This window comes from Metopolophium dirhodum, chromosome 2, assembly GCF_019925205.1.
Source record: "Metopolophium dirhodum isolate CAU chromosome 2, ASM1992520v1, whole genome shotgun sequence".
In the NCBI taxonomy this organism is placed as follows: domain Eukaryota; kingdom Metazoa; phylum Arthropoda; class Insecta; order Hemiptera; family Aphididae; genus Metopolophium; species Metopolophium dirhodum.
The window spans coordinates 14187921-14213182 of NC_083561.1; the positions used below are offsets into that span (position 1 = coordinate 14187921).

The following is a 25262-nucleotide window of genomic DNA, read 5'->3' on the forward strand; positions in this document are numbered from 1 at the left end:
TCCTACTTGGAATGTATAATGTTCAAGGGTACACAAAAAATAATGCACATTGAAATCCTAGCCCTAATTATTGTAAATTGTAATATACATTGTATTTTATTATTGAAATTATTAATTATTATATTAAGAAAGAATTATAGGTATAAATCGATTAATTTAATGTACTGGTGATTTTTCATCCGCGATAATATAGGTATACACACGGCGATTCGTCAGGATTATACCCGTCAGAATTAAGTGTGTTCTCGTCTATCCTGGCGTAGGGTCGTAACGCTGTTGGTGCGGACTCTCGAATGGTGTTATAATAGTCATCAATATAATTTTCGCCGAACAACCTGATGTACCTACACAGGCACACAATGCCCGAGTACGATCTTGTCATGACGTACAATGCATGTGTGTGGTTGTCGTATAAAGCTGCCAGTGTCGGGGGGCACACGAAAGGATTCACACGCGTATATTTCGCGATGATACTGTTTGGCAAAACAGAGAACGATCGCACGACTGCGCGTCTTTACTATAAATTATATTTTACAGTCGCACTATTATATTATATTATGTTACGACGACCGGGCCAGAGACTTGTGCGAGGTTTATATTATTATTATCATCGTCGTCATCATCGGTTCTGTCTGCACTCTGCTATTCACGCGTCACGTAACACGGAAACGCTTTCATCGCAAAAAATCGATCCGCCGCGCAGACATTTCGGAATTCGCGAGTCCGATTTCAGTGGCTAACGCGATCGATGTATCGCGACCCAGACGATGATACCGAAAAGCCTTCATCGAAATAACGTTCTCCGGAATATTTTGTTGAATCTTATGACTTTCGTCAAGAGTTTGACTTTTGGTGTCGATATTTATACGTCGTGAGAGAATCGCGTGGTCGATGACGACCAATCTCGAATTATTTTGCGAGTGGACTTTAGTGCACGTCAACGTACAATAATAAAAACAGTGTACCTATAAATACATCGAATAAATCGGTATATTAGATTTCGTGTGTATGTCTCCGGAGGAAATAAGCGTTTTTTCTTTCGATTTTAGAGACCTATCTATTATAGCTATAGTGACGTTTACACATTTTCTTCGATGGCCATACTAATACTGTAAAAGGACTGTAGCTGCGTTTACGTTACACGAGGGTCGATCTATGGCATACAATACAGCAACGGTGTGGATGATGATGATGATAATAATAAAAACAATAATAATATAAAACGGTCACCTTCCCTGCGGGCGGCAACACGCCAATCTCTGCGGGAGACAACCCTCGTGGATAGCGAACCGCAATAAACTTAAAGACGTATAATAATGTCAGTCCTATAAACCTACTTTTTTATTATTTATTTAACTTCAAAACATTTAATATAAATATTACAAATGTGTATTACATAACAATATATCATTGAATAAATTATATCATGTTTTTTATGTATAACAATTATTTTCTACGACATGATAACATTATATTGAATCTAAATAATATATATGTAATAATATATGCAATATGTATAATCTATATATGCGATTCCAATGATTCGATGGCATCTAAAATTTTATTCTCAAGTAGTTTTAAATAAATTAACCGAGAATGGCTTCTGTCATAAAGGCGCCGACCGCAATGGGCGTATTTAATTTTGACCAAAAACAAAAACAAAAAAAAATGTTATTTGCCCCATATCTAAAAATTAATTTTAGTAATTTGTATCTCATGAAATTAGATAAAAGGGCATTATCTGAATAATCTTGTACCTACAAAAATTGTAATTTGCGCCACTTTAAAATAAATTAATAATAATTTTTTTTTTTAATGTATTTAAGTATTATTATATTGTATTTTATTCACCAATTAAGTTCATTCAACAAAAATATTTAAATGTACATACAGTAAAATAAAAAATGCTAAGTAATTGTTATTTTAGGTATACGTTACTTTGTGTATAGATGAGTAATATTTAAGTTAATAATAATATAATATGTACAATTTTGGAATAGATGGCGCAGATTGCTTATTATGTCATTTAGTTTTCTGTCGTTGTACAGATTACTAAAACTAATATTTAGATGTGGTGTAAATTACATGTTGTGTTACATACGCATTTAAATGTACCTACATAATTGTTTGTGCAAATTAAAAGTATTAAGTACTATAATTGGCGCAAAATACCATCTCGTACCGCAACATAACCGTTTGCTTGGTACTCTGAAGCGAGCCGGAAAAATAATAAGGAAAAATTCGGGGATGTAAGGGATAGAGAACCACGACGAAATGTTAACGTTTTAGGTTCAATATGCCACCTACATAGGTATTAAGTACCTATTATAGACTATGATTTACAGTAAACATTTTTAGATGTTTTAAAAAATAAATAATAAAAATATATGTAATAGCCAATATCTAAAATTAAAATGTTTTTAGTTTTCCTCCACAAATACAAAGTGTTATTGACGTGAAATTTCTAATATTTGAATTAAAATATCTAAACTACTTTTATTGATTATTTCTGATTTGTATTATTCTATGGTTCACGATATTGAGTTATACTCGTAATACAGTAATCTACAGTTCGTTAAACACTGTTGTGTTGTAGTAATTGCGTGTATTTATTACAAGATTTACGTGTGTGTAGTGTAAAATATAATTTTGAAGTAAAAAGCGTGAGTATTAATTAATATTATTTTATTATTGTAGATAATATCATTTTTATTGGCATGTAATTCCTAACTAAAAAACATGTTTGTTTTGTTTACTACAGTCCCTGAGATATTTTATACTCAACTCCGATATGTGTTCATAAGTGAAGAAAGGAATTATTTGCAGTGGTTATCTAAAGAACATCCCAAAAGAAATCGAAAAAGAGACTAAAACAATATATTTAGAATTTCGGAAACGCAGTTGCCAAACATATCATTCCATTCGGAAAAATGATTCCTTTTTTACCTACAAAGACATACCACACATAAATGCAATTTTTGTGGTCTATCTCTTTGTGAAATAGTGAAATTAAAACGGTGTTGAGTAAAACTAAGTAGGTAGGTACAAAAATATATAGCATAATAATTAATAATCGGTAATACGATCGAGAACTGAGATTTTAGTAATATGATTGTGAACGCCCAATAATTTATATTATTTTTTTCTAACGTAATCATAATATTTTCCATCAAACGATTGAGCACGAAATTTATTATACTGGCCCAGATAAATAATATCGAAAAACAACTTCGAAACGCATAAAAAAGTAGGATGACCAAGCCAACTAGGAAAGTGGCTTAAGTCGTTTTTTGTCTACAATATTTATGTCATGAAGAAATCGTAGATTAATTTTTTGTTAATGAGCAGCGGTAAAACACGGGAAAAAAATGACCGAAAAAATATAAAATTAAAAATAGTAAATATTAAAAATAAATATAATATGTGTTATAAAATGCAGTTAATTTATTAAAATTGTAGAATAATAATATGTAGGCTAACGTTATACGGGAATTAATATTATAAGGTAACTTATTGTGTTTATTAACCAATTATTTATAAGCTTATAATTAATCATTATATTTATTATTTTATGACTTTGGACATTTTTATCACACATTTTGTGATTAAATAGGTATTAATATAATAAACATTTATATTCTATCATAATATAACTTATTTTAACAATACAAAATAGAAAACATTAATTATTATTAGTATCATTATTTTTCGTTACACTTAAATGTACGGTTAAAAAAATTCAACGTGCAGTAATTCTATAGCCAATGAAATTATATGGTAACTATGATTTACGTAAATTCGTTCTCAATCATATTAGGTTTTAGGGTAAACGACGGAGCTAGGTGCGTTCTTTGTGAATATTAAGTGTTATCAATCGTTCGGCCAAGAAGATAAATATAACGTTCTCTGCAATCGTTCGATATCATAGCCAACGAACAACAGATTTTTCGTATCCCACCGTTGTCAGTAATTTATATAGTATCGAATCGACGCAAATATAAAATAATATATGCCTACTACGGAATGATTAAAAATAATGTCCTCGTCAGTTGTACAGTAATGTTGTAACAACATAGTAGTGGTGTTATACTTGCGATATTGTGACGACGGCGACGAGTATAGTTCTTCAACACGCAGATTTTAATCGTGCTTACTTACGCACACCCACACACCCACACACAGGGAGAATCGTAGGAATTTAACGTTTAGGGAGAAATCTCTGTTCGCAGACGCCACCGCGCCGCCGTCTCTTCTTTTATACGCATATTATATCCGTCAACGGTACGCGGCGGCGGTCCTCTCGTGGAAAGTTCATCCGCGCGATCTCCTTGTCCGTTCGCGGGGAGGGTGAGGAGCAGTCTGCGCGCCTTTTCGCGCAGTGTAGTGCGTAGTATGTGGCGTCGTTTTGCGCGCACTACGCCTGTGGAGTGAGGTGGGCTGACAAAGGATACATATACATAGAAATACGCAAAATCGTATTACAAAAAAACTTGTGTTCACCGCTGGTGGTGGTGGATGCGGATGTGGTACTCGAGGTGGCGGAAGGTCGGTGGTCCGGGTACTGCAGCAGCAGGATAGGAGGCCGTTTCTCTCGGAGCGGATAGCTTTCTCGCTGATGAAATCGCATTCCGCGGAACCAAAAACCCGTGACCGACCGACGTCTCGGCCGCCGCCTTTATCGTTTTGCGCGCGCCATGAAAACAAAACGGAATATTGTGCGGCGAGACGTCAACGCTTTTAAAAAAATTTTCTCGCATTTTTTTTTTTTGTTTTGTTTTTCGATTGGGAAATTTTTCTTTTCTGCTCCTTTTCACTTCTCGGGACGACCACGCGTATACGAAAACTCGCGGAGGCGACGACGTCGAGCAAAGTGAATGAATAAAAATAAAAAAAAATATCATGGAAGACGTCGCTGTACTACTACATACACCTACGCATTTCAGACGTACTCATACCAAAGGAAAATAAAACCGAGCAAACGTTATGTAATATATAAAAAAAAATATAGAAATGTACAATTGCAGATATTATACGGTCGGGACAGATATCTGCTGCTGTATTTAATATAAAATATATAGATTGATTTCAACCGCAATAATTTTTTATACAGTGATTTTTACTCTGATTAATATCGTTGGTATCTGCGGTATAAAGATAGGCAATACATCAGTATGTAATTTTATAACGAATGAGTATTGCTCACAAATCTATAAACAATATAAAGCTTTAAACTATCACCCGTCCGTTTCTCTCAATACAGATTTGATAGTTTGATTTGTATTTCTGCACGCGCTGAATTAGTATCATTTACGTATTCAATATTTTTATGATGATAATCATAATTACATTTTACTAACATGCACATGTCTAATGACGATGCAGACTTGTGATTGGTGTGAACCTTTTTTTACTGATATTAAATATTTATTAATGTCCTATTGTCTTGTAATACATAAATTGTGTAAATTTTCAGACTAATCAGTAATCATTAATATTGTTATATTTTACAATTTAAAATGTATAAATATATTTGATATTCGCATCTATACCTTTATTTCAAATTATTAAGACCAAGAGTATTCATACTTCATAGTATAATAATTATAATAGAAGTATAATTATTATAGACGTGGACAAGTTTTCAAGATTGAAACCAAATAAAGTTTGAAAGACATCAATAAACTCCAAAGTTAACCAAGTTTCGTTTTCAAAATCATTTTATTTATCGTTGTTTTAAATTTTAAATATAACCATAATAGATCCTAAAATAATATTTTCCAACACGATATTAATTTATTGTACCTTTTTTAAAAACATAATATGTTACACGGCGTATTGTATAGGCAACATATCAGCCCATTATGTATAAAAAGTTACAGCTTGATACTTCTGTTTTTTTGTTGTTCAACATGTTCAATGTTTATAATATCTTTACTCTGCAGTTTCATAAACTAATATAAAACATTAAAAAGTGTATATATACAAAATGATTGATTTAATACAATATACACATTATTTTAGTACGTTGTACTTATAACAATTATAATATTATCTTACGTTAAAAAATAAAAAGTATCGTTCACCTCTTATATAAATATGTACTAAAAGCACATCCTGTCTATTCATTATTCACACCTCCACGAATCATTTTAAAATATGTATACATAATAAAATCATAATATTAGTATCACTCTGTACTATACATTGTACTTTTATATTTTTCAAATAAAATAATTTAAAAAAATGTATGTATGTACCAATGGTAATATTTATGCTGTGCACAATAGTAACATTTTGTATTGATTAATTGATATTTTTTTTATATGCTTTTATGACTTGTGTTTGTTTTTTAATTTTTAATTTTTTAATATAAATACTGTTTATTTTAGTACCATAATTACGTATATATAATATACCATGTAAGGCATTGATTCTTTGGACCAGCTTTTTGCGGTGTCGCCGCGATTACCTTTAGTTGGGGGGAGGGGGAGGGGCACTGTTGGGCACTGCAGGGATCCTACTGTTGAGCTGTTGATCCAGAATTTACGTGAAGACGTCAAAATAAATGATTAAACATTGTATTATGTAGGTGCTTTGATTGAACCTGATTGTTAAATTAAAAAAAGGGGGAGGGCTGGAAGAGATTTTTATGTGCGATGTCATAGTATATTTTAAACACTTCAGTGCCACTGGCTTTTTGTAATAACAGTAATCAGTAATGCCTCCATTATTTAAAAGAAAATGTATTGATTGTATAAATAATCGTTGAATATGTATCTATAACCAGTGGGCGGATTTACGGGGAGGGGGAAGACTGGCAGAGAGGCCCCCTTGGTTTTTGGTTCGTAATAAATAACTATTTTGTACATTTGTATTTATAAGCCAATCGAAAGCGTGTAACATCTTAACTATAGCCAATTAGACCGATGTGATATGACATCGTTAATAATATACAATTCTTTTACACCTATACTAATCATTAATATGATTTTTATAAATGTGTACTTAAATATTGATTTAAAAACTTATGGCTCCCACCCCAAATAAAAAAAAAACAAAACAAAACAAAATTATATACCCGCCATTGCTTATTACGTTTACTTTTTGATTATGATTGACAGATAAGTGATAACCAATACAAAATCTATATTATTAAAAAATATAGTCGGAAGGAAGTGAAACAATTATAGATCCAAGCTCACGAAAACTGTTTTTTTTTTTGTCTAGACGCTCATCGTTATTAAAATATATTGTTGTATCATTACATAATTCGATGATTTCGCGATTTTATCGGATATTCGGATACAGTTAAATTTAGTGATTTTATCCAAACGGGCTTTGTATGTGATTATAATTTACAAGTAATAAACTTTTTGCTAGAAATACTTTTAAACAATAAACACACAAGTGAGCGTTTTCAATTAATATTTAACACATTCCAAGACGAGAACAGTTTATAGTTATCGACCGGCGTTGGACAACAACCTGGGGCCGAACCACTGAATGCCGAATGCCCCTATAGGGGCTGTAACTAGTATGGAGATTACGGCGATGGTTAACAATCGACTAGCACTTTCCTTGTCCTCTTCTGTTCCCATCATTCTCGCCATGTCCAACGCTACCGGAGCAAGCGCGGCCTGCATAAAAAATATATTATAGGAAACATAATTAATATAAACTTATATACAAATCGTGTGGTAATCGTATGGAAGATCTTAATCGGAAAATGATTATAAAGGATTACATCATATTTTTTGATGTAAAATGCGCCATAAATACGTTACTCACCTGGACAGTTGCTTTGGGAAGCCACGCGATATTAATAAATATCACTTCCTTAATGTTGAATCCTGCTCCCCAAACTGCACACGACGTTACAATTAAACGCACCTTTAACATAATATGTATACAGCTTATTTTGTAATATTAGATACAAGGCTGGACATTAACAAGTTAAAAAGTTAATTTTATTTCGTTTACATTTTTTAACTTAAATAGTTACTTTTGGGTTTCAGTTAATATAACTATTAACCTAACTTAATTGTTTTTTTTTTTAATTAACGTGAAATTACTGAATTAAATTATTATTTTTAGAAGCCTAAATAATTTATTTCGTTTTCGATTTTATTTTATTTTATTACATTTAAATTTGATTTTGATGTCAAAAAAAAAGTTGGGGTAGTGGGTACCGCAGTACAGTTACTGTCTAGGTGTTAGGTGTCTAGATGGGCGAAAAACAATTCTGATCGAAGACGGTCTGTCAGCCTATATACCTATTCATTAAGCATATTTTATGATATTATTGCTATTAAAGTTGTTGATTTTACAATTATTGTTATTAGATATAAGTAATTTTTTCGGATAAATTGCATTGGAATATGTCATTAAGTGTATACAATATAATAAATAATAAAAAATTTAATTATTTTTATGTATCCACGAATAATATTTTTAAATTACAACAAAATAACCAATTATTCTTTGTAACTATTCAGTTATTCTTCGATCAAAATTGAACTCAAAATATCTCTAAAATAAATTATATTATATTCTTTAAATTTGTTGGATACAATATGAAATACTTGTGAAAACTATTAAGAAATTTTTACTTTTGACCACCCAAAGTGCCAACTAGATTTAATTTACTACAAGGAAAAATGCTGAAATAGAAAATCAAAGCATTTTCACTGCCCCAAAAAGTAAAAAAAAAATAAAAAACACACACATCAGAAAGTATAGGTAATGTATAATATTTTGGGTAATGTTTGGAGCAATCGTTTTTTTTATTTGGAAAATTTTCAATATAGTACTTTATTCGAATACCTACTGTAATTATACAGTTTTAAGTTAGTAAAAAAATAAGAAGGCTACAGTTGTAATAAAAAAATTAAACTTTTTAACTTAATAAAGTTTAACAAAAAATTGTTTATTATCTTTTAACTTAACTAACATAATAAAAAAAAGTTAACTTTCAACTTAACTTTAAAGTTATAACTGAGTTGAATAAAATCATTTAATTGTCTAGCTTTGAATAGATATTTGTTTTATTCATAATATTAAATTAAAATAATAATATTTTTTATAAAAACTTAATCTTTATGTAGGTACATTATATTATTAGTTATTACACTAAAATGACAATATATTCAATATCCGAATGGAAGGAAAAACCGATTTTATTAAAATATTAATGTCTATCTTTAAATACAACCCACTTAGGTATGATGCAATATCATAAATCACATATCGATATTCTTAAATATACTGACTAGTGATGAGCTTAAAATAGTTTACCACAACTTACTATCAATCCGGCAAAGAGTACCAATAGTCCCGCGACGATTATGTCATCACCCCTGAGGAGTTCAAATTTGACTTCAGTGCCGATGGACGCAAACAGAATCGGTTGGAGCCCAAACCAAATGCACTCGAATACCGCTTCAACCGGGCTTGCTTCGTCGTGTGTCGAAGCCGTGATCGGACTGTCACAGTTTTGTTTTTCTTCCCTCCACTTCCAACCAGTGCCCGCCACAAACGAAGATATGATACAAGCCAAAGGACCAGCCCCAGGATACCCGTACCACTGACTGCCGGTCACGGCCAGAATCCCACCGGCGCCCAACAGAAACGCTCTCATGGCTGTCACCGACCGCTCCGTCTTTTCGTGACACGTGGAAAACATTAGACATTTGTTGCACCTTATCAACCTCACATCGTCGTCGTTTTATCAACCTACTTGTTTTTCATCATTTCCCCCGTCTTCGTCATCGAGTTTGCCTTTTCGGGTGGTGTACGACACATTTGCCCACGATGGGGGTGGCACAAATATCAAGAGGAATCCCCACACAAGTCCCAACGCAGTCCCAATGCAAACGTCTTCGGGTCCTTGAACGATCTTACTGGTCAAGTTGCCTGTTTACAAATATCAAAAATTACCAGAGCCCTATAATAGTGGCGCACAAATAATATATTATACAATTGTACACGAAACGATGTGAAAAACGTTGGATTTAAAAAATAAAAAATTGATCGAAATAATTTGCTATCGTATTTACAATATTCTGTAACGAATGTGGTTTATGTATGTACTATCTATATGGTGGCCATCTCCACGGATACACTTGGTAAGGCATTACCTAAGGTTTTGGAACACTCGTGTGGTAATCTCACGTGGTATGTCACATACCTACTCACATTTACTAATTACCACGGTTTTAAAAAAAAATACTTCTTTTTTTTTTAATTTAAAAGCCGCTAGTTTAAACTATGATAGCTTAACAATTACATAGTAAGAATAAAACAATATAAAATTGAGATTAACAAAAAATTAAGTACTTATATATACTATATAATAAAGCCAGCCTCCTGTATAAAGGCAATCATTGTTTTGATAGCTGTTTCAGAATTAGAGTTTAAGATGGAAAAAAGATTGATGGGAATATTAAGAGACATATGAGTGTTGAAAAGAATTAGTTTTTTAAGTCAGAGAGCAGGGCAGTTAAATAAAATATGAGGAAGGTCACATATATACTCATTAGGATGAAGTGAGCAAAGTGTACAAAGTGGCGAGTCGTTTAGTCCAAGTTTAAATGAGTGACTAGGTAATAATGAATGTCCTATCCGTAAACGATTATAATGGACTATATGAGACCTTTGTAAATTTAAGTTATTAAACCAGGTTTTTTTTTTGATATTAGGCGTTGTATGTCTGTATCTCGAAGCGAACTCAACAGGTAAGTTATGCCAATGGGAAGACCATAGGTTAGATTGGTAGTGTTTTAAAAATGGGATAAAGTCAGAATGTGGTAAAAATACTTCTAGGAACGCTCATTACACGATGACAACTGAAATTGCATTGGTATACCGATGTACAATTGTCACAGGACCATCCCTCTACACCCCACCCAGGAATTTTCAACTGTGGTGGGGATGTATAAGAAAGATATGCTATAAAATGGTCGTAAAATGCATTGTTTTAAACCTCACATAGTTAACAGTATTCCGAAAATGTTCTACAAAATGCATACTGCGTGTTGTCCAAGTCAATGCGCGGGAGTATATAAGTCATTACACCGTTCAGTGTAAGGCAGGAAATATTACGACATTTTATATTTTAATACAACTTTGACGTACCCGTTGAAAAAACGATGCCCAACAAGACACCAAAAGCGCTGATTGACACAATGTCATCTAAACTCGACGCAGCTATCACCAGCGTGTTGACGCCGTTTTTTTCACCGTATCCCATATGTTTCAATCGTAACAGATTCGGCACTAAAACAGCTGGACTCACGGCCGATAAGATGAACCTTATACAAATCAAACAAAAATATGTTTTTTATACAATTCCTAACTATAAGGACAGAATATATGGAACGCTATAGTAGCTGGCATGTTTGCATAGGTATTTATTACGGTTATAAAAAAATAATAATATGATATCATTAACTTTACGATATTTGTACACAATAATGTGTTTTTAGATTAATATTTGCCATTCAGTAAGTAGAATGTTACTAACAATTAGTAATAATTAGTTAATATCTTAAAATATTGACTCCTAAAATCTAAATAGGTACAGATGTTATATATTATAAGTCTCACCGGTGAATATTGCGCGTGCAATATTTTATTATGCCTAAAATGGGTTGTTAATGGCTATTGATCCAATAGGATTTATAGAACATAATAATAAATAATATAATTAAAAGGTACTTATAATTTTAAATGACAATATTATCAAACGTTAGAAATTATTTGCCCACAAAATTAAATTGAATGATATTGATGATTTATAACCAATTTACATTGATAAATAGCATATGTTACAATTAATTTAAAATCGTATAATATGTACTATAGTTTGTGGCTTATTCAATTAATTTAGTATTTTGATACAAGTTTAATTTCCAATGTATTTAGCTATACTAAAATAGTAAAATTATAACGACTATTTAAATTAGTGCAACTGCCATACAATGTAATTAAAACACGATCCAGTTAATCGTATGACTCGTTGGTAAAATAACTGAAATATTGTTTTAATCTATGCAACCAGATGTCAAACAGATCATAATAATAAAACGCAGTGCTGTACTTAAATACTATACATGTCATAATGTACATACACTTCAATTTAGTTTAGGTACATTTTATGCGTGTACGGTCAACTTGATTAATCAGCTTTAGAAAAATACTTCAAACAGTGAATAATATAATATGATTGTAAGTTATGTCTATATCAGTGGGTCACTAGTTATCAACTATCCGTATAGATATGGCAGTATTATTATTTATGAATATTAAACATTCATACTGAAACTGCTATGCATTCAAGAATCAAGATTTTCAGTATCTACTTTATATAATATCAATATTAATAGGATAATATTAATATTATCTATAATACAGAGCGTTCCAAATCGCAGGCATTTTTCCTGATGTTATTCTTGTCTCGGACACTCATGCAAATGCCAACAGATAGCTGTTCTAGAAGTGACTGATAAGTTCAAGTCGACTTTATCAGTTATAACTTCGTTCTACCATATAGGGACTCCACAACATTAGTACCTTGATACTATAGTTGGTGTCCCATAATTTCATCGTAAATAATTTATCACATGACAATTTATCACTAATTATTATTATTATTATTATTATTATTATTATTACAAGTTGATCGCTGCGATGGCAATTGATCAAAACAATATGCATCACAATATTTAAAGCTGTATAGTAGCTATTTTAGGTAAAAAATGAATTACAAATTAAGCATGAAAACATTAAAAAATTCACAATAATAATACAAAAATAAGCCTACCAACTTACTATATTTTAATACATATCCATATTTTAAGCTTAAAACTTCAGCTTGAAATATTGAAAACTGTTGGAAGTGCCAAGGATAATATCTCCTAATTTGTATTATTATTATAATTAGTACCTACTTAGTAGTCAGTACCTAATGTATTCACATTACAAATATCTATAGGTTTTGTATTTTATACTATTAATAAATTATGGTTAGTTATTAATATACACGAACAATGAAAGCTAGTGACTAACTCAGATAAGATAATATGATCTATGATTTACGATAAATTGTCGTTTAGTTAAATTATTGTGATTGATTGTCGTGCGGTGAATTATTTACGATAAATTGACGAAAATCCGCAGTTGCCACTGTGACACCAAATATGGTAGAGAGAATATGACTGGAATTCGAATACCGTCCCGATATCGTTCGTGTAGTGGTGGAAGCATAGGCAGATATTGGGCGGGGGCTTGTACCCCAACAGTTATTTGAATATCCCCTAGATTAAAACATTAATAACTTTTTTATGTTATTAATTAGATCATATTTTCGCGTAGGAAGATTTTAGCGCACCTTAAAATCAAATTATATCTCAACCTACAGGTGGGGGGGAGAGGAAATATAACATTTGTTCGAGTAGCATGTAACATATTGCGCTGTATTCGATTTTATATCATATACCAGATACCTACTACCATTTACCAATATAAATATTCTGATTCTTTGTGGAACGCACTGTATAAACAAAGTCCTCATACCGTATATACCTATGATTATTACAAAATGAGAAAAAGTTTAAATGAAATGTCGAATTACTGTTTTTCTCCAAAAACATAAACCGAATAATTATTACTATTACTTACTCACCCCAGCATCAGACCCCATTCCCAAGAGAAATTGGGCAAAATGTAATGCGCAGCCACGGCCGCGGCCGCTGCCTCGGCCACACACGGCAACAGCGCCAGTCTGGTCACGGCACCGCTGAGCCGACGCAACTGGGCTGCGTTCATTTCCAAGCCGCCTTTGATCAAGATCACTGACAGCGCAGCTTCTCTGTGAACAACAACAATGTGACGGTCAATCGAATACGTTAAAACAATATTATTATAATTATTATGTCTTATGATGTCTTTGGATTATTTATATGATATATTATAGACGGGTGACAACATAGATTATACAGGAAACAATGTTTTTTTTTTAATACCAATTGTTGCGTTAAAAAAATCACGAGTTTTAGATTAATATGTTTAAGACAAGTTTCGTTTTGGATTCAGGACTTTATAGCCACTTCCATTTGCTATACATAAAAATGTACTTTGGTTTGCTAATAATTGAAAGACCACGTTAACATTTATCACAATAAGATTTAGACTTTTGAAAACGGTCCAGTAAAATTAATTTTGCATAACGCATAGGTACTCTGTTAAACACTGTTTACACTGCCTACACTGTTTATTCTACTAGACACGTTCAATTTTTAGATATTAATTCATTCAGAAACCACTATCAAAATATGTTTAGGTCCTTTTTTGAAATTCATTTAAAATTAAAATATTCTTGTCCCGTTCAAAATATGTAACCAGCTACGTGTCTTGTGTAAGTTTGCCACTCCTGCGATGGAGTGTCTATATTGGCGACGGCGTGGTGGGGTGTACAGATCCAAAAGTTCAGCAAGTGTCAAATCGTGTCAAGTCTCTACTCTCCATAGACATTAAAGGTATATTTAAAATGTGAATATGCCTGTAACTCAAAATAGTACTATTATAATTATTGGTTCTGAATCGAGTAAAGAGCTGTTGTTGAGAAGTATAATTTATTTTGAAAGGTTCACGTGTAAAACTTTTCCACTCTTACTAGCCCCTTTCCTTGCCCATTCGTAAACAAATTGATTGTATTTTTATAATGATCATGAGGTTGGGAAATATGGATTACTGAATTTATCCTAACGTTCATTTTCCAAGTTAGAAAGGTTAGTTAGGTAATGACTCAATAAAAGTTACCTTGTAAGACCTATGACGATCTGAGGAGATCTACCTATGACGATCAAATAATTTTAAAAAGGGGGGATGTGGTTGATTTTTCAAAATACTCTATTAAATAGTCTATTTCATTATAAAAATATAATTTGTAGTTTATGATGTTTATATCATAAGAAATATTGAAAAAAAGGTCATGGGGTCTATTATATACTCTCGCTCCCTACCCTGTTTCACCACCACTGTTCGTAATACACATGTAGTTTATTAAAATATAAAACAGTTGTTATGCTAAGCTAATCGCTGACTGTGACTGTTCTAATATAACATATTATATTATTGTATTTTCCAATAACAATATATTATGTTTTTGGGCTGGGTACAGATAACTGTATTTTCTAACCGATTTTGCGTAACTCTTGGTTTATCACCAGAAAAACGAATAAAATGTAATATTTACTTAATTTCCACTAGATGAATATACAATTAATGGTTACTTACTAACATACATATTTATGTGTCATAATTTCTTCGAAGTGAAAAATATCGAGTGGCGTGCCTTTTACGTGCACATTTCACAGTTCCTAAAACTGTAAAAATTTAAAAAAATTAAGAAATATTGTTTTAATGACTTCGAGTGATGTAAACGATATTTTCGAAAAGTTGATATACTATAATTTAAGTTGATTAGTGTTCACTGTCAAAGATATCAACCAGTACAAGTAGAATTTTAACAGCCGATGGGTGAATAAATATCCAACCTAGTGTTAAATTATAATCTACGTTATGTTTTTCTTAAAATAACAAATAATGTAAGACTAGTTTTTAAACGAAAAATAATACACGATAGCAAAAAACATAACATAACATAAGCGTTTAGGGAAGTGGTTATAAGTGGTTATAATGAACCGATATTCAATAGTTTTATTAGTAATTTTAATATTAAATGTACAAGGTTTTTATAATTAATTTTTTTTTTTAAATTTAAAAGGTTGATTAATTAAAATATCTATGTTTATCATGTTGTATATTAAATGGTTAAAAAAATGTTAGAAAGTTGAAATAAGTTGAAAAAAAACAAGTGTATACAGTATGTATATGATTATAATTATATGAATAACATAATATAAAAACTTGATTATTATAATATATAAAATATAGACATATTAGCTTACATTAAATTATTCACTTGTAAGAACCTCAAAATCAAGTGCTTAGAGTTATGACAATTTTATCGCGAATTAGGCCGACGATATTGTGCTTTAATATTATTGGCTGCTTAACTCGCGTGCGCGAAATGTATATTTAAACAAAATAAAAACCGAACACTATCGTCCTTACCGCATAATTGCCACCAGGTTGACGCACCAGTTGGCGGTGACGGTGTACAGGCCAAAGTTTTGGAGAGCAATGCCGGCCACCATCATGCCCAGCAGCGGCGGGAGGCCACCCACCACGTCTACGGCACAGCCGGTGGCCAGCCCGGCCACGTACAGCATGAATATGGACGCCACGCTGCCGCCGGGAACGGCCATCAGAGCTGGCGCCACGTTCACGTGAAGCAGACACCAGGCCACGGCCACGGACAATACGACGGCGATAGCGTCCGCCGAAGTTGCCGGCCACCGATTATCGGACCAGGACAACAGCGACGACCACCTCGAAGGCCGGTCACTGTGGTCGACGATGCGCACGTTGTGCTGTTTCCGTGGCTGCAGCTGAAATTGCGCTTGTGCCACCGTACCGGAGCCGTTGTTTTCGTCTGCCATTTCTTGTGATCGCTGTTCTTCTGCGGTGGATGAGAAAAAATATATAATACAGTCGAGTCTCACGGATAATTCGAATCTCGATAACTCAAAACCTCGATAGCTTGAATTATTTTTCCCCCTTGAAGTGTTTTTAAGTTGTGTTTGAGGTATGTACTCGACAATATATAAGTTGTATTTATTCTTGTTCTCCTTGAGATTCGAGTTATCGAGAATCGACTATATAATATGTGTTAACAGAACGCCACACCCGCATCTCGTGTTGTCTTCGTCTTACAAAAGCGTACTGACAAATTTTTAGTTCAAAATAATTAATTTTGCTCCTTTTACTTTTTTAAAAATTAGAGACAATTGATTATTTATTATAAAATGTAAAGGTAAGATTATTGTATTTAAAATTTAAAAACAATTAACAGTTTTAAAATTCTCAAAACTTGTTTCGTAATTAAAATATCAATAAGCGCCCCGGATAATGTTCTTACCTTTAAATTTTACAATATGTCATCGCCGTAATTTAATTTTTTTTAAATACACCAGAGAAGTAAAATGGATGATTGTAATTTGCGATGTTGTACGTTTCTTAACGGAGACAACACATGCGGGTGTGGCGTCCTCAAAATATTATTTGAAGTAATTTTATGATAACGGTATGTTATTATTATTACAGTCAAGACGATGTTATTATGTCGTTTGTTGTACTTCGAAAGAAATATAAAAACTTAAAAAGGACGTGCCACAACAATAATATTATGAGCTCATAATAATATTTTCGTTACTCGCAAGAGCGCGTCCAGCCGGCAGACGTCAGTACGCGTATATGAAGAGCTGGCGACGTTTACGAAATATGACGAGGAATAATATTATTATTATTTGTCACACCCCCTCACACAGTCACACGACAGCGGAAAGAACGGGAAAACGAAACGATTTAAGACAACAGCGAAAAGATTATTTAACGCGATGATACCAAACACGTGGTGGGTGCGCGGGTCGAGAGATTGAATGTGGCAAGTGCCAACAAACAAATATTACGACATAGGTACGACGCGTGAGTATCGCGACTCTGTAATAATAAAACAACCATCAAGGCTGAACAAGTTCACAATTTTTTTTTCGCTCGTCATGTCGAGTGAACGAAATATGCATATTACATATTATTTAAAAGTGTATGTTTAGCTTAATTATGTGTTTGGATGAGATTGCCAATTTCTGTGGATATATATTTGTTAAGCTTTTTAAAATAGACGTACGTTATACTTGGATCCCGATTGAAATCAAAAGTTGTATATTAAACACCATCGGGGACAGTCTAAAATAGAGTATTTACAATATTATACATATTAGTATATTATTTATTTAACATTATAATTGATAAACTATATTTACGATTATTATTTATTTATTTTTATTAAACAATGATGACATTTTATGAGATTAATATTAGGAAAAGAAAATAACTTGGTATGACTATGAAATCGATTAACTGATTAGTAATTGCAAATCACGGAACAGCAGTTTTAACTGTTTAAGTTCGAAGTTACTTTAAAAAAAAAAAGTAACTCATCGTTATGTATCCTAACTTTAACTTTATAATTCGCTTTTGCTTGATTCACTTGATTCGGAACACTTGTTTCCATAGATTTTGTAACACCCAAAACAAAGTTGTAACTGCACGCGAAAATCCGCGGTCTTTAAGTGTTATTATAAACGACTGATCCAACTTCTGTACTCGGCAAATTAAGTGATGAAAATATTATAATAATGCACCCATAACGTCGTCTGTCAGTTTTTGCAGCTACTCCGACGATGGCGCGTTTCCTTCGCCAGTATGGCGCGTATGTAGTGTTGAACCGTGATAAATATAATTTTATCTAGATAAAATAAAGATAAATTATAATAATGTTATCTAGATAAAGATAAAGATAAATTATAATAATGTTATCAAGATAAAGATAAAGATGAAAAACAATTTTTTTATCGGATAATTTTTTTTATATTGGTCATAGGCACTCCGTAAACTCGTAGGAATATAGAATAACTTAATACTTAATAGTATGTTATCGAAAATATCGATAGTTATTAGTAAATACTACCTACTTAATAAATTACTTAATTGTCTACCTATAAATTATAATAAATAAAAGCCGTTTAATAAATTAAATTATCTGGATAAATTCATCTAGATAACGGTGATTTTTATCTTGGATAACTGTGTAAATTAATAATTTCTATTTATCTAGATAAACTCAACACTGCGCTTATGAACTTTCAATGTTAACTAAAAACGCGCGCGTACGATACGTCTCGTATGGAACGCGTCCATGTGAAACGGGCCTTATACTTATCTCAGTTTTTTCTATGAACCCTGCACACGCCACTCGACAGTAGTACACAAGTTTGTGATGTTTACATTTTTCTGTTATTTTTTACACGGGCGGGTACTACAGTAAGTTAGTGATGGAATAGGTTACAAACGGAAGTGTGTATGAATGTTTGTATGTTTCAGCAATAGAGAGCATAACTATTCTGGAACGCCTGCAGGATCGTATTCAACCAAACTTGGCAATCGCACTATTTGCGCTCTGGGTTAAAATGCTAGCGAAATTTTAACAAAAATGCGTGCATTCACTTCGTATCTAAGTTTTTGTTTCCCAGTAGCTATGAATTTTTGTAAAAATGTCTAATAGCGTGGGTGATTTGTTGATTTATGTGTGTTAAACTGTCGGTTTTAAAGGAATAAAATATTGCTTCACATTTTAATATTTTATTAAGTAAGTTAATGAAGTATATTCATCCCGTTAAAAACGCTACAGTTAAATTACCCATTGCAGAATACTAAAATACCGGGAATGATTTTGAATTATTTGATTTTATGTTTATCAGTTAATATTTGAGTTCAATTTTTTTAAATCTCACTTGTTTAGTTTCATACATTTTAAGAGTTAAATTAATATCTAACTAATTAATTTATATTAATGTATATGAGATTTTTATTTTTTATCCCATATTGAAAATATTACTATCGACTGTAAAAACAACCGAATTCAGTTAGCTGACACCATTTTAGATTCTGACGAGTGGAGCGATGAATGTATATAGAGTTTAAAATGACGTGTATCATCACTTTTTGGGGTAGTAAAAATGAGAGAGGTTTCCGGTGAAAAATTTTAACTAGTTAGAAATTAGTACTTTAGGTGTAAAAAGCAAAAAATTCCTAGTATTTTTCAAAATAAACGGAAATAACATAGTTTTTTTTTTTATTACCTAATGTCGAAAAAAATATTCGATGGATCAAAAAGCTTGACAATTTAAAACAAGGTTCCTCATAAGGTTTTACTATACTTATTTAAAATATTAAAGATACATAAACACTATTTTTTCATAAACATTTGTTGTGTAATTCTTTATAAAATTCGTCAATAACATAGGCTAAACAGTCTTTTTAGATTCGCTTGTCGTATACAATGATTTATCATTGAATTTAAATTTAATACAATATACATTTACCGTATTACTTTTCAATGATCAGAACACCAAGTCCTAGTCAACAGCGAGCGGTTATCTACTCTCTCCCTGTTAATTTTTAATTTTTTTTACACAAATCTTATTAAAATATAGGATTATATAATATTATTTACTAATATAAGTCGTTTGTTCGTCGTATCATAAATTTAAAAGCATTTTGGTTGCCAAATACATTTTCATAACTAAAAAGTAACATGTAGCAATAAATATTAATTATTCGATTGAAATATATAATATTTACTATTTTATATTTATCTACTATCTTATCTTAAAAAGTAAAAACGTGATTAATATAAATCAAGCTATGCTGCAATGTTTTGAATTGGTTTCTATTATCCATGTACCTAACTGGTACACCATACACATATTTATTATTATTTATAGGCAAACAGTAACTTCAACTAGTAATATTATAGTTTGTGGGCGTGCGAGCGTTCGAGTGATATAAGAATTAATAACAATAATATTATAATTGAGACAATCAAAATCATTGGCGCCAAATCTTCGACAGTGCTGTCTGCGAAATAATAAAACAATGCCATCTCTCCCTTGATCATAAAAATGTTTATAAACATAATAATATATACTTAAACACGTCATTCGATCGCGAAGGCAGTGGTCGTGGTAATGAACAGGCGTGGCGCCGATATAGCCTTAAGGATACGAATATATATACGACGCACAATAATAATATGGAAACCTACTTAAGCATTGTATACGATTAAAAATTTATTTTTTACTGTAACGTCCTTTTACGATTATTTTAATAACACTCTAATGGTTTTTATTACTAAGTTACTTATATTTTTTTTATATCAGTTATTATTGGAGTATGGAATATAATAATGATTAAAACAACATTGTTTTTTTGAGCTAGAATAACTATGATTTTACGTAATCAGCCAATCGGTCGATCAAAGATCAGTCAAAATGTTACTATTTTTTCAGTATGAAATCAAAATCCCATGTCACGTTTTAATTGGAGGAGCTATTTTTATAGTAAAACAGAAATGTCAAATAGAGTAGTACTGTTCTGAACAGAAAATGTATAATTTTTTTAAATTCTGTGAAACCAAATAAAGTTGCGTATTTACACGCGTAACTGAATTTATTCTAAGCCATATGCCAACAAAAAAATCAACCACTTGGTTGAACTCTGAATCGTGTTGTCACATACTAAGCCTTTGTACATAGGAATACTTGAAAATTTAAATAGTTGTGACTATACGTGTATGACAAATAGGTGATATACAAAGCAAGCATAGAATAGTTAAAACTTTTAAAATCGACAGTCACTATATGGATACAGTTTCCAAACACTTGATGTTATATCAATAAATTATACATATTTGAAATACTTGAAAATCAAAATCAAAATTCAATTACAACGAGTTATGATATTATTTGAAACGAAACGAAGTTAGTGTAGATAATCAATTAATTATACTCTGTCTCAAATAAGAGTAACCTTAGGTGGCTTCTGCTCGGTGGCGGCCATATGGGTGTGGTTAACACGTGCCGAATGCCGGAATGCCACGCTCTCAAGAGTGCCACTTTATTGTTATAACAATAAAAACTAGTAATAAATAATAATAACATTATATTATCTTATTAAAAATAATGGGAATTTTGGAAATTATATTTCACTAACATCAATATAATATATGAATGATCATAAAAAAAAGAACCACTTAGTAACCTTTACTTAAATACAATACTACATAATATATTATATCAATACTGTTGAGTGATGCATGTACAATATGTATAGTTTAAAATTTTATGTCATTCGGATTATTGCATAACGAATCAAACCTTAGCAAAACCGTAGCGTGCAAAATATATAATATTATTATAAATACGAGAATATCATGTTAAATTATACGTGAAATTGAAAAATATCTTAAACGATTTTAAAGCTTACAGTTTAAACTCATTGATCGACAAAAGATACGAACTTGCGAATAATTGTATTTTGTAATGCATGTGCTCGATTAAAAGTGAAATATTATAAACGATGATACTGGATATTATACTTATTATAGTGTGTATAGTATATACCAATATAATAGTATCGTTATTGATCAGTTTTAAATATTTGAATATCGTATAGTAGTAAGTACTCGCAAGATATTAGTGTAAGTGCAAATACATAGTTAATATTATAGGCAGTACCATTTTTCTTCAAAAGTGAGTATCGCATTTTTCTAAAAGAAAAAAAGGAAGTAAGTACTTATATGTACGATTTCCTCCATAAATTTCATTGGACTAGATTACTAGAATCAACACGTCTATTTTCCTCCAAATATCAAATTAAATCTAACATAGTATAATATTATACTAATAACATAATATCTGATATTTTGCCTGTGTTTAATATCTATAGCCTACGCTTTAGCTGACACCGACTGCCTCAACTGTTGTGTGATGTATTATTAAGTATGGCACTAACAGTCGATAATCTCGAAACATTGATCAAACTTAATAAATTAATAAGATGCGCACAAATGGGTATGCGTTCATTCATATTAATAAGTTTAAACCACCATTTCTAAAAATCTAACATTCAAAAAATCGTTTGAATAGTTATTTTAAATAAAAATATCTTGAACATAATACTTAAGATATTGAATAGAACAAAAGTTATTTCACAAGTCAGATATTTGTGTTATACCCACGTATTTGTACCTACATAATATGTCATACAATGTATGAATTGTGCATTAATTTGTTTGTAATTTTATTTTGGTTTACTAATAAGAATATATAATTATTGATACCAATACAGTAAACATTTCATTTTAGAGAAAGTATGATATTTTGACATAAACTATTTGATTTGTATTAATTAATTTTTATCTATTTATATCTTATGTATAAAATTATGAAACAAATAATTTGATTTATATTTTTATAAAAGTATAATATACATTTATATAACATGCTTGGCATAAATAATATACATTTAATAAATTAAATAATTTCAAATTTGTATATTATTATATTCTAATTTGAAGATATTAATGAATAATGTTATTATAGTTATTATTATAAAAAATATTTCACTATATTTAATTATCACAATGGTTTTATATTTATTTAATTCATATTTTAAGCTTATAAATAAAAACACATAAAAAATAAAAATCATAAAAAATTATTAATTTATAAAAAAAACTTAAATATTTTTAAATGTTTATGATGAAAATATAATAAGACCTTTTGAATAATTTGAAGATTTACATGAAAGTATTTTTATTAAGCATACAATTTTTGATTCATATTATAAAAAATAAAAATAAAATAAATTTTTTTATGAATTTCTAACTCAAAAAATTTGTACGTTTTCGTGATTTTTACATATTTTGTCAACATTTGAAGTTTAAATGCTAATAAAAAATAATTGTGACTGTATTCTTAATATTTTCAACTAACTGTAATTATAATAATATATTATAGGATCCTTGTATTAAATTGTCAAGTTATTTAATCCAACGAATAAAATTTGATTGACATTTTTCCTGGTGCTTTTGAAAACTATGGGAATTTTAAATTTTTACCTCCCCTACCAACTAGATCGACTACCAACTTTTCTATCGAAAATGATTCTGAACTTGAAAATTGAAGCATTATTTCGACTATCTATCGTGTATATATGTTACTGTGAAAGACCGAAATTGGTGAATGCTGACAGTCACCGGTTAATGCCAACATACACTAAATTCATTGGTGAATGTCGACTTATTTATTAAATTTGTGACCTTAGTAAACATACACTAGTGAATGTCGGCTTTTATACAACGATATTGGTGAATGTTGGTAAGTTGGTAATGTTGGTAGTACCTATGCAGCATAAAGTATTGTACAAGTTGATAATTTCGATAAAGTGTTTTATTGCCTTACCCAACTATTTTTATTATATCTAGATAACCTTCATGCTAAAAAATAATTTTGAATAGAGAAGTAGCAATCACCAATCTTCAAGTGCAAGCTGTAAAATTGTTGTGAACTTCAAAACAAAAGTTTCAGCCGGCTAATGTTGGAGAAACTGTCCGTATTCGAGTTCCAGATGTTGATCGTAGTAAAATGGATCCCCAAAATATTTTAGCTGTAGTATTAGATATAGTAGATGATGATTTTTATAAATTAGCTACCAAAAACGGTGTTATAAATCAATTATACACCAGAAACCAGTTTTCAGTGTGTAAAGAAAATTTAATATCAATCACTGATGTACAAATTTCTTTAAGGGAAGCTTCTACATCAAATTCATTGATTGGTGGGCAAGGATATACAAGATGTAACTGTAAAACAAAGTGTACTACAAAAAAGTGTAAATGTAGAAATGTTGGCATTTTATGTAGTACACAATGTCATGACAGTTTATCATGCTGTAATAAGTAATATTATAAAATAATCATAATTTAAATACCTAATAATTATACAAATATAATATAGTATAATATTGTTTGTCATGCTGTAATAAGTAATATTATAAGATAATCATAATTTAAATACCTAATAATTATACAAATATAATATTGTATAATATTGTTTAATAATAATAGTAATAATAATATTTTTTTTGATTTAATTAAAGATATTATGTTGTTTCTACTTTATAACATAAAATACATTCAACTATTAACTATATGTATAGTACTTTAATAATAATATATGTGTGAATACGTATCTATGTCAACATTAACCAAAATCTTGTTGTGTATGTCAACATTGTCCAAAATCCTAACGTAAATGTCAACATCCACTAGTAAATGTCTGTATTATTTTAGTTTTTCAACATTCACCAATTCATTAGGTGTATGTTGACATTCACCAGGTGACTGTCAGCATTCACCAATTGCGGACATTCACAGTAACATATACAAATACAAAAAAAAAACATCACTGTAAAATCAATACATTCATCGCTTCACTCAGAATCTAAAATTCAATATTCTTATGAAATATTTTAAACTACAACTACTACCTGTTGACCAACTGCCATAGTTCGATATATCCGGATCGTATTTATTAATAATACTAATTTTCTCCTCGTTGTTTGACATAATTTATTAGTGCAAGACTCGAAAACGTACGGTTTTATAATTATAAAACCATGTAACTATTGTTAATTATGCGTCGAAACATATAGTAGCTGACCTGTTAGTAAACTAA

At 30.8% G+C, this 25262-nt stretch overlaps 1 protein-coding gene across 6 annotated transcripts; it reads right to left on the reverse strand.

Moving 5' to 3' along the window:
• Nucleotides 1–5974: 5974 nt before the first annotated feature.
• LOC132938458 (sodium/hydrogen exchanger 9B2-like) lies at nucleotides 5975–25262 on the reverse strand. 6 transcript variants are annotated; one of them, XM_061005303.1, is made up of 9 exons: nucleotides 25075–25198; nucleotides 18327–18430; nucleotides 16135–16582; nucleotides 13682–13867; nucleotides 11134–11309; nucleotides 9737–9912; nucleotides 9305–9658; nucleotides 7789–7890; nucleotides 5975–7637 (listed from the first exon to the last, which is right to left on the reverse strand). In XM_061005303.1, exons 2-9 carry the CDS (start codon nucleotides 18328–18330, stop codon nucleotides 7461–7463), a joined length of 1623 nt encoding a protein of 540 aa, XP_060861286.1. In that variant the 5' UTR covers nucleotides 18331–18430; nucleotides 25075–25198; the 3' UTR covers nucleotides 5975–7460. The 6 variants fall into 6 exon arrangements, with proteins under 6 accessions (XP_060861286.1, XP_060861285.1, XP_060861284.1 ...); XM_061005302.1 differs by lacking the exon at nucleotides 18327–18430 and having other exon boundaries at nucleotides 25075–25262; XM_061005301.1 differs by lacking the exon at nucleotides 18327–18430 and having other exon boundaries at nucleotides 25072–25262.